Source organism: Somniosus microcephalus, chromosome 1, assembly GCF_052327205.1.
Source record: "Somniosus microcephalus isolate GS21.2 chromosome 1, FLI_Smic_1.0, whole genome shotgun sequence".
NCBI lineage: Eukaryota > Metazoa > Chordata > Chondrichthyes > Squaliformes > Somniosidae > Somniosus > Somniosus microcephalus.
The window spans coordinates 50,078,159-50,089,163 of NC_140987.1; the positions used below are offsets into that span (position 1 = coordinate 50,078,159).

The 11,005-nt window shown below is 43.5% G+C and overlaps 1 protein-coding gene across 3 annotated transcripts in view; it reads left to right on the forward strand.

Annotated features, from left to right (window-relative positions):
- LOC147124049 (protein WWC2-like) overlaps positions 1-10,417 on the forward strand; it is a 276,343-nt gene extending 265,926 nt beyond the window's left edge. For 2 of the 3 annotated variants that reach the window (XM_085979385.1, XM_085979446.1), the window contains exons 22-24: positions 1,368-1,495; positions 5,405-5,465; positions 6,501-10,417. In XM_085979385.1, coding sequence (XP_085835511.1) covers positions 1,368-1,495; positions 5,405-5,465; positions 6,501-6,566 — 255 coding nt within the window. In that variant the 3' untranslated portion in view covers positions 6,567-10,417. Of the gene's footprint in view, positions 1-1,367; positions 1,496-5,404 lie in introns of all 3 variants that reach the window. The other variant, XM_085979512.1, reaches the window with a different exon arrangement.
- Positions 10,418-11,005: the final 588 nt, after the last annotated feature.

The following is an 11,005-nucleotide window of genomic DNA, read 5'->3' on the forward strand; positions in this document are numbered from 1 at the left end:
TGTGAAGAGGCTTCAAGGGGATCTCGACAGGCTCAGTGAGTGGGCGAGAACATGGCAGATGGAATATAATGTGGATAAATGTGAAGTTATCCACTTTGGTAGAAAAAACAGAAAGGCAGAGTATTTCCTAAATGGTGAAAGATTGGGGAATGCAGATGCTTAAAGGGACCTGGGTGTCCTTGTACATGAGTCACTGAAAGTGAATGTGCAGGTGCAGCAAGCCATTAGGAAGGCAAATGGTATGCTGGCCTTCATTACAAGAGAATTTGAGTACAGGAGTAAAGAAGTCTTACGCCAATTATATAGGACCTTGGTGAGACCACACCTGGAGTACTGTGTACAATTTCGGTCTCCTTACCTAAGGAAGGATATACTTGCCATAGAGGGAGTGCAACGAAGGTTCACGAGATTGATTACTGGGATGGCGGGACTGTCGTATGAGAAGAGATTGAGTAAACTAGGCCTGTATTCTCTTGAATTCAGAAGAATGAGAGGAGATCTCATTGAAGCATACAAAATTATTACAGGGCTTGATAGAATGGATGCTGGGAGAATGTTTCCCTTAGCTGGGGAGTCTAGAACCAGGGGCCACAGCTTCAAGATAAAGGGTAGGCCATTCAGGACTGAGATGAGAACAAATGTCTTCACACAGAGGGTGGTGAATCTTTGGAATTCTCTACCCCAGAGGGCTGTGGAGGCTCAGTCATTGGTTATATTCAAAACAGAAGTCGACAGATTTCTGACTAGTAAGGGCATCAAGGGATATGGCGATAGGGCCGGTGAATGGAGTTGAGGCAGAAGATCAGCCATGATCTCATTGAATGGCGGAGCAGGCTCAAAGGGCCGAATGGCCTACTGCTGCTCCTATTTCTTATGTTCTTATATCCCTTCGCATGGCAATTTGTGCCTTTGATGCTTAATACCCGGGCGCGGTAAAACGTAAATCTACCCCAATTCTCTAGAGGACAGTAAGTTAGGGTAGAGGTAACCAGCACGCCCAGTTAGTATGAAAAGTACCAAGAGTATCCCTCACATTCACTGGGTACCATGAATAAGTGAGGAACCTCCGCGAGGAGGAGGAGTACCTGATGAGTATCCACATGCACCTCACATAAATTTAAGCCACACTCATTACTCCTCCTACTCAACAGAAATTTCCTTTCTTTTAAAATTAAGTTCTGACTGATAGCATTTTAAGAGGTCATCACATCTCCTTCGACTATAGAAATTGGACATTAAATTGGCAAATTTGGTGATTTTGGCAGATGGACCGTGGCAGCGTAATGGGAGAGTTTGTGGACCTGACAGCCATGTTGCAAATATTTGGTAAATTAGACTTAATTGTATAATAAATGTGTTTTACCCAGGCTGAGCAAACAAAAGAAGAACAAAAGCAGGAGTGGAAGGCTGAGAAGCTGATGAGGAAGGCCTCAAAGGAGGTGTGTAGGCTACGAGAGCAGAGCCAGAAGGTGCCACTGCAGGTCCAGACATTCAGGTCAGGCTCTTTTTCCTCTTTTTCTAGATATACATAAAAAGGGTTCACAGTTAGAAGAATACTGCATTTACAAGCAATTCCACAATATACAGGAAACTCTCGATTTACCGGCACCCAAACAACCGGAAATCTCGGTTAACCGGCAAAATTCAGGAGTAGGTTCAGTTAAGTTTTTCTTCATATTAGTGGCCGTTTCTTGATTCTTGGCTGTGTAATCGGGTGTGTCTGCAGCTGTTGCTAAGCAACAGGGAAGCTTGGATTTGTTGCTGTGTACGGAGCTCTCGTACTTTTTAACTATAACTCTCTGTAATCTGGACTTTTTGATAAACCGGCACCACGCCGGTCCCGTCGGTGCCGGATAAAAAAGAGTTTCCTGTACCAGGCTCATAGTGCTGTTGGAATTCAGCCTGCTTACTTCGCAAGGCAGCTTTCACTGCAGTGATGGCAGCACTGAAACGACTGCTGTTGGCGATTGGCCATTAAAGTTTCTGACCTTGGATCTTCCTGATGTCAGAGGAAGAGCCAGCGATGCAAAAACTGCTTGCATTTACAGCCAGTGACATTGTACCTCTCATGGTATGGAGAGCTAGAGAGAGTAAAGGTTCCTCTTCCCTCTGCCTGGGGAATCCGAAAAATGGGCAAAAATAGTTACTCCACCTTGCCTGCCCTGCCCTGGTGTTTCCTGGGGCTTCCACAACCAGCGTCAATGGTCTGCTGTAGGCATGCGTCCAGCGTTGTTATGATAATGAGGTGGGGGGGGCACAATTTAGAGCAATTGCAGCCATCTGGCAGCTGCTTTACAGCCAGGGGAGCAAGACTGCACTTGTAGATCCCCCCCCCCAGCCATACGAATGACCCAGTGAAGAAAAACAGGGGCAGCTGCACCTGTCAGGCACCCAGCGAGTGCCCATAGAGGAATATGCAGTTTTGCTCGCCTTATCTGAGGAAGGATGTTCTTGCCATGGAGGGAGTGCAGCAAAGATTCACCAGGCTGATACCTGGGATGTCAGGAATGACGTATGAGGAGAGATTGGGTCAATTAGGCTTATATTCGCTGGAGTTTAGAAGAATGAGAGGGGATCTCATTGAAACTTATAAAATTCTAACAGGACTAGACAGACTAGATGCAGGAAGGATGTTCCCGATGGCAGGGGAGTCCAGAACCAGGGGTCACAGTCTAAGGATAAGGGGTAAGCCATTTAGGACAGAGATGAGGAGGAATTTCTTCACCCAGAGAGTGGTGAACCTGTGGAATTCTCTACCACAGAAGGCCATTGAGGCCAATTCATTAAATATATTCAAGAAGGAGTTAGATATATTTGTTAAGGCTAAAAGGATCAAGGGATATGGGGAGAAAGCAGGGACATGTTACTGAATTTGGATGATCAGCCATGATCTCATTAAATGGCGGAGCAGGCTCGAGGGGCCGAATGGCCTACTCCTGCTCCTATCTTCTATGTTTCTATGACTATCTACCCCACCTCCCACCGCCCCTGAAGTAGCTTCCTGTGCAACTGGAAGCACCAGCATCGTCTCATTTACGTTGTACTACTACTCCCACAGTCATGGGAGTAGAAAACAAGATTTGGAGAAGTTTTAATTTTCCCCACAGAGGATACTGACTACTATCAAACCCCCACATTAATGGTGGGACTTGGCAGATTTGAAAGTCACAGGCCTAGAAATTCACTTTGGGCCCGCCAGCTGGCGTGCGCCCAAAAGTTAGCGCTGAGCGCGGAGCCAGTTGCGCCCGTCAGATATTCAGTTTTTGCGCCCCAAGTCGGAACCGGGCGCTATTCCAGGGTGTGCCCGCCCCCGCCTGGGGCGCTGAAACTGAATTTCAGCGCTCTAGGCGCTGCTGCGCCACCCGCTGCGGAGCGGCAGGCTGCGGTACTGCAGGCCTCCTCCTTCTCTTAAGGGGGAGGTGCCTGCAACGGGGAGATCGCCGCTGGATAGTGCCGGCAAATGAGCCCGGCACCACGGAGAAGTGCCAGGTTCGCGGAAAGCAGCCGGCAATGCCGCGGAGGGGGGGGTGGAGGAGGCCGGGGAAGGAGGTGCGGGCAGGCGGCCGCCGAAAAAGCGGCCGGCCGCACCTCCACCTTAAAGCGCCCCACTAAGGCTACAGGACGGCCCCGTTTTCTGATCGCTGTTTGCGGCCGCTACGGAAGAGGCGGCCGCAACTAAATATGGCGGTCGGGCCGGTAGCGGGGCGGTAGCGGGGCACTGCGCACACCGATGACGTCATCGGTGGCGGCGCAGCGCTACTGGCTAACGCCGCCATTACCGCAGCGCTGAATATTGGCGAAAGCTCAGCAAGTGGCGCAAAAGCCCTCTTTGGGCGAAAACTGGGCGCAAAGCCTACTGAATTTCTAGCCCACAAAGTGTCCATATTGATAATGTGCTGATGGTACTAGGACTTATTACTCTTGTTACTGCTGCCATCCAGTAATATAAAGGAAAAACAAAGAAAGGAATAACTTGCATTTCTATAGTGTCTTTCACAACTTCAGGATGTCCCAAAGCGTTTTACAGCCAATGAAGTACTTTTGAAGTGTAGTCACCGTTATAATGTAGGAAACGCAGCTGCAAAATTGCACACAGCAAGCTCCCACAAACAGCAATGAGAGAAATGTTTTAGTTGTTGGTTGTGGAATAAATGTTGGCCAGGATACCAGGGAGAACTGCCCTGCTCTTCAAAATAGTGCCATGGGATTTTTTACAGCCACCTGAGATGGCAGATGGGCCTCAGTTTAATGTCTCGTCAAAAGACAGCACCTCCGACAGTGCAGCACCCCCTCAGTACTGTATTGCAGTGCCAGCCTAGATCATGTGATCAAGTCTCTAGAGTGGAACTTGAACCCACAACCTTGAACTTCACACCTCTGATGGCAGCTGAGTCCCTGCAGTGCGCACTGCAGGCAGTGAAAAACCTACTCCTTCTTCCTATTGGCCCTGCAACAGGATGAACAATCATCGGTGGTGCTTTAGAAAATTAAGAGGGATAAAGCAACTCTCACAGGTCTCTGCTTCAGCACTGATCTCCAGCACTTCAGCGTCAAAATAAAAACCCCTTTCGTTTCTCCGATGGATAAATGCAACGGCCTGTCTAACAGAAAATCATACAGACTAGAAGGTTCCAGCTTCAATTCCCGTCTGGTGCGGAGTTAGTCACAACTGAGCCCAATCCTGCCCTTCCCGATTTCTGCTCAGATCCACGGTTGCATTCATGTGATGGTTTTTGTGAACTCTCTAGCAGATCTACATACCTCACATGACAGCGCATCTCGCAGGTTTGGGCTGGAGAACTGCTATTCTATCAGTGGTCTTGTAAAATCCTTGCCTGTGGTTGGAGAAGACACTGTCACTCACTCATAAAATAAAGACTTGCATTTATCTAGCACCTTTCACGACCTCAGGACATCCCAAAGCACTTCACAACCAATGAAGTAGTTTGAAGTATAGTCACTGTTGCAATCTAGGAAACACGGCAGCCAATTTGCACACAGCAAGGCCCCACAAACAGCAATGTAATAATGACCAGATAATCTGATTTTAGTCATGTTGGTTGAGGGATAAATATTCGTCAGGACACTGGGGAGAACTCCCCTGCTCTTCTTCGAAATAGTGCCATGGGATCTTCTACATCCAACTGAGAGAGCAGACGGGGCCTCGGTTTAATGTCTCATCTGAAAGACGGCACCTCCGACAGTGCAGCACTCCCTCAGCACTGCACTGGGAGCATCAGCCTAGATTTCTGTGCTCAAGTCTCTGGAGTGGGACTTGAACCCACAATCTTCTGACTCAGAGATGAGGGTGCGGCCCACTGAGGCAAAGTGGGGCAGGCAGAAAAAGAGGACAAAAGATAATTCATAACACAAACTAAACAATTGTTTTATCTGCCAATTACAGGGAGAAGATGGCGTTTTTCACCAGAGCAAAGATCAGCATCCCGTCACTACCTGCTGATGATGTATAATCTAGTTTATCATGTAGATTACAAAGTATTTTTCAGCATTTTAGCAGATTTTGATAGCTAGCTGGCTAAAATCTTTTCGAGCATTCTGGTGATAGAGATATAACGTATTTGTAAAATAATTGTAATTGAATACCTCTATGTAAAAAATGGTTTTTGTCAAAAGAAAAACCAAAAGTAGTGTAATTCTGAAGCAGTCGTGCTAATTTTGTACAGTTTGTATGTATTTTTTTTTGGTGTGCTTTTATTTTGTAAAGATGGGATACAGGAATGGTGGCAGTTCAGAAAAATGTATTCTGTTGAACAGCACTGCATTTTAGAAGAAAAAGTCTACCCCCCCTACCCCGCCCCCCCACACCTCTCCCGTTCAACAGAAGATATTTTATTCTTTGTCGATGTTTTCATAAGATCAGACTGTGATTGTGGCTGTGAGCCACGGAATATTTTTGTACAAGGGGTGTGAAGCTGTAGGTTTCTTTCTTTTTTTTTGGCGTGTGTTCCTCTCGATTCTGTGACAGTGCTTTTCGAGACCAGTATTTGCATGGTAGTCACCTTCCACCTATGCCTCAATGTTCTTCCCTGCCCCCCACCCCACCCCCGTGCATCTATTCTCACCTCTGCACAGGGATGGAGTGGCCTTTTGGGTGGTGAGTCCAAAGCTCCTTCCTATGTGAAGTGTACAGTATTGTCCGTTCATCAGTTGCGCTTGCTTGGCTTTTCTGGAGCTGGAGGCAACATCACACCTCCGTGACCTTGTGAATGTGTGTGCTGCTGCTACCGATTCCTTTCACGACAAAAAAGCCAAAATAATCATTTGACCCTTTGAGCACTGCTTTTGGCTTGGAGTTTTTAAACAACCTATTTTCGATTAGAGAATATCTGCAGGGCTGGTTTATTTGTAAACTTCCAGTGATGAAGATTATTAAGGGAGTTGTAGATTTTAATCGGCAGTGCTTGGGATAGAATCTCTAATCTGCCAGTTTAAAATGTGTGATTTATATATTTTTTTAATTGGTGAATCCTTTTTTACAGCAATTCCCACAAACTCCTGAAAACAAGGGCATCCCATCCCTTTGCGGCTCAATAAGTCTGACGTAAGAAAACTACTAGGCACTTTGTCTAAGCGTTAAACAAAGCTTTAATCAACTGTTTTACAACATGGAGGTCTAGTTGTGTCCTTCACTAGCTCCTGCTAAGAATGTCCTGCGCAAGCTGGGCCCGTGCCCGAGTATTTATACTCTCCCTGGACAGCGCCACCCGTAGGCCGCTCAGTATTATTTCATAAGTCTTTCTTTCATGAATGACTGATTCATGTCAAAGTCCATGGAACTGGGCTACCCAGACCAGAAAGATCCCAGGTTCCATTCCCAGCCTATGCCAAATGAATTGATCTCTCCCAGGCCAGCAGTTGCAGGCGTTAGAATTATCTTCAATGCACTTGAGGTAAAAAGGCAGGGCAAACATAAATCAGGATTCCCAATCCCGATTGCTATCCCGTGACTCCCTACTGACTGGAAAGTGCATATGTGTGGATTTGGATGAGGTTAGATTCAGCTGTGATGCCCATCTCCCCCTTCAGCAGCATCGAATGATCTGCCAACACTCACTGCCCAGGCTGACACATGAAGAACGACCAATTGGGCAATGTTCTGGAGCTCCCTAGTTAGGTGGCTAGTGTCTGCGGAACCGTACCGTGGTACAAGTCAGTGTCTTCAGACAGGAGGGAAGAAAATTGGTAGGTGGGGAGGAAGGAATTCAAAACTAGAGGTAGATTTTTATTTCTGTATTGATGTAAGATGTTACTGCAGTTCTCAAAAGGTTAAAACAGACCAGGTTTAAAAGCACACGTAACTAAAACATCAGTTGATATTCAGCAGCAAGGGAGCAAAGTGAACTACCCATGTTATTACAGTCTATGTGTAAATGGCTGTGGAAAAGTAAAACTTTGGGTTTGATAGTTACTGTTTTTCGCCCAATCCCTATGAAATACTGATATATTCCAATTTCTCATTAAAGATTCCCACCCCCCTCTCCCCCGGCCCATTTTTCTTAAATGCATTTTCTGGATAAATGCAAGTAAAATATTAACCAAATGTTGTCATTATAGGCAAAATGACCATATGTAGAATAACAAAATGTCCAAGAGTGCATTACAAAGATGGCAGCTTCCCATGAATAATCTTATCTTTTTTAAAAAGTTTGTTTTTGGGAAGTGGACAACGCCGACGAGGCCATATTTATTGCCCATCCGTAAGCTATTGTTTGCACAACCGAGTGTCTTGCTGGGCCATTAACAGTCAACCACGTATTGTGGTCTAGAGTTGCGTGTAGGCCAGACCAGGTATGAGTGGCAGGTTCCCTTTCCCTGAAGGAGATTAGTTATCATTGGGTTTTTACAATAATCTGACAACCTTCATGGTAATTTTTCTGGTGTTAGCCCACAGATTACCAGATTTATTGAATCCAGTTACAAAACTTTCACAGTGAGAATTAAACTCGTGACCTCAGGATTGATAGTCCACTACTAGCACCACCACATTACTGTGACGCAACTCAGCTAGCAACTAAGTATACATTGGTGCTTCATCCTCTGATTATCCATTTATTTTTTAGATTATATAACTTATATTTTTAATTATGTACCTTACTGAACAAAATAAGGTTTAAAAAAAGACTAGAAGGCAGACTGTTGAAATATCATCTTACATGGGGAATGGAGGGAGAATTGCAATGGTCAATATGTATAGCGAAATTGTAAGCATATTCTCTTTGAATATATTTACAAAGTGGCTACACGTAGTGACCAAAGGACCTCTGCTGCCGCCCCACCCCCCACAACCCCATTGGGGAGGGGTGGGACAAAAGATGTATACTGGAAAACAAGCATCAGACATACAAAGCTCTCAGAGCTATAACTTTCTATACAAGAGCAATATGTATTCCAATGTCTGAATGTGCACTGTATTTGGGGGGAGGCGGTGGAAGGTTCTGCAAAATATCTTGTTAAATACCATGTTCTTTCTGTAAAATTGTTCACAAATCAAGCATACCATTTAATCATGGAATGTTACAGCACAAAAACAGGCCATTCGGCCTCACGTCTATGACGATATTTTACTCCACATGAGCCAACTAGCCTAATAGCACTCTCCTTCTCTCTTACCATACCCTTTGATCTTCCTCTTTTACAAGCAACTATCTACTTCCCTTTTAAAAGAATATATGGACTCTACTTCAACAATGGTTTGCGGCAGTGAAGTCCTAACCACCCTCTATGAATTTTTTTTTCTCATCTCTAATCTGATGTGTAAATTAATTCAGGGGGTTAAAAAAAAGACTTGTAAAGGATCTAATGGATCTTATTGATTTCTGCTCTTGACTGTATGGTAATTCTGGAAAAAAAAAGAACTGGACATTTGTCTTCTGTAGGCAAGTTCCAGCTGGACAGAACTGGAGACATGAATTAAAATGTGGTGGTGAGGACTACTTGTGTCTCTCATGGTGTGAACTCATGCTTCAGTTTACCTTATGTTTCCGTGAATGGTGGTGCCCGAAAATAAAATGCTTTTCCTTTGAATGTGCACCATCTTCTTTCGCATAGTATTACCCTCCTCTCTCACATTGACATTACTTTGACTGCAAGGTCAGCCTGGCTTTCTTCTGTCTTCACTTGTATTTGACGACCAACATCTTACAAGGCCAACGTTAAGCTGGAAATTCTGTGACTATTTAATGTAGAACTAAATGAAGTAATGAAGGATACTGTTTCAGCTTGCATGTGTATGTCTGATATGTAAAAAAAAGTATTTACAGTGATATTCTTAGAATTGTGCCTTTTAAGCCTCCTGTTTATTTATTACAGTCTTATTTATGTTTTGTTCTGTATAGTTCAGTTCTGGACATTTTTTTAATTCCTGTTAAGACTGCAGTTGGCACATTCTGATGTTTAGAGTTATTTTCGTAAGAACAGCTAAATATATTCACAGAATATTGAATAAGAAAAAAAAACAATTCAGTGGGCTAGCATGCTGGAACTTAATCTGATTTACTAATCTTACCACCTTTAGAATGTGCTTTGCATTTTTCAAAGCAGTACAGGGTGGGATCACTGTACAAATAAATAAAGTTCCTGGCTGGAATTAGGAGTATTCAAGGCACTCCTCTGTCAGCCCTTTGTCTCCTTGTGTATTGCAGGACCTGAGAGTTCATTCATTGAAGGCCTCATCATTAGCCTTGAATTGTTAACATTGAATTATAGCCAGGTTTTCTGCATTTGAAATTAAGGTTTGACTTATGAAGTAGGCTGTTTTCATTATTAAAAATATCAGGCAGCTGTTACTATGGTAGGTATTCAATAAGGAAATCAATGATGTTAAATTTGTTTTAGACATTTATATCTATTTTTTGCTATGACACGATTTTATAAAAAAAAGTTCTCTTATCTTTCTATACATCTATAGAAGTGTTGATAATTTATTTCCTGCATTCTACACACTAATGTAATATATAAATATAGCTGCACAGTGGTAAACCATCCTACTAATCAAAGCAGACTTCTTTGAGTCTTCCGCTGTGATTTCTTTTCTGTATAAAAATGAAAAAAAAACTGTATCAAGGATATTTTATCTTTCATATTGAATGCCATTTAAATGAATATAAGAATGTGAGTTATGCAGTCACAAGTATTTAATCGAACAACATAGTCTTATCAAAGATGGTGCCTAAAATGTTTCTTGGGGTCTTAATTCCAACCACGTTTTGCTCTTGGGAGGACACGTCTGTTCTCGAATGCTCAGAACTGAACTAGCTATCTGAACATGTTACCCTCAGATTATGGCTTTCAATCTAATTTTAGATCTCCTGTAGTGTACAAATAAACCATCACATTGAGTATTGTGCACTTTTCCACATGTTTCAGTGATTAATTAAAAAAACAACAATTTTTTGAAAGAAAACAGTGTTTGTCTTTTTTGATGTAAAATTACTCTTATCACCTCAGGTTTTTCATTTTCCAAAAAATATTTTATTTCAGTTAAGTTCAAAAAACCGAAACCAGCTCTAGTATGGTTTTAAAACATGAAACAATAAAACAGAAGGAGGGGGCCTGTCAAACTTATATTGAAATACTGCAGATTGGGTGGCAAAGTGAGTTAATATGCTGTTCTTCTAGGACCTAGGTTCAAACCCAGCCTGGACTGACTGAGGGAATTCTCCAAGTGCAGAAACGCACCGCATCTCCAGATAATCTGTATTTCTGCAGTGTTCAGTATTAATAGGATGGGGTGTAAATCTCCTCTGTCTTGTGAATTCTTCTGCTTACTAAAGGAAGGGGTGTTCGCATTGGAACACTTTCTCATTTCAGCACTCGGTGAGATATGGCATAGACAACTGCAAAATAAAGCTCCTTCTACTATTAGCTCCACCCTCAGAAGAGTACTCCTACTGATATGTCACTGAGTTTTATCCTCATCGTTTCCTCTGACTAAGAACGGCAGTTGTCAAATTAGGGATAGTTTTGTGCTGGTGGTTCACATTAG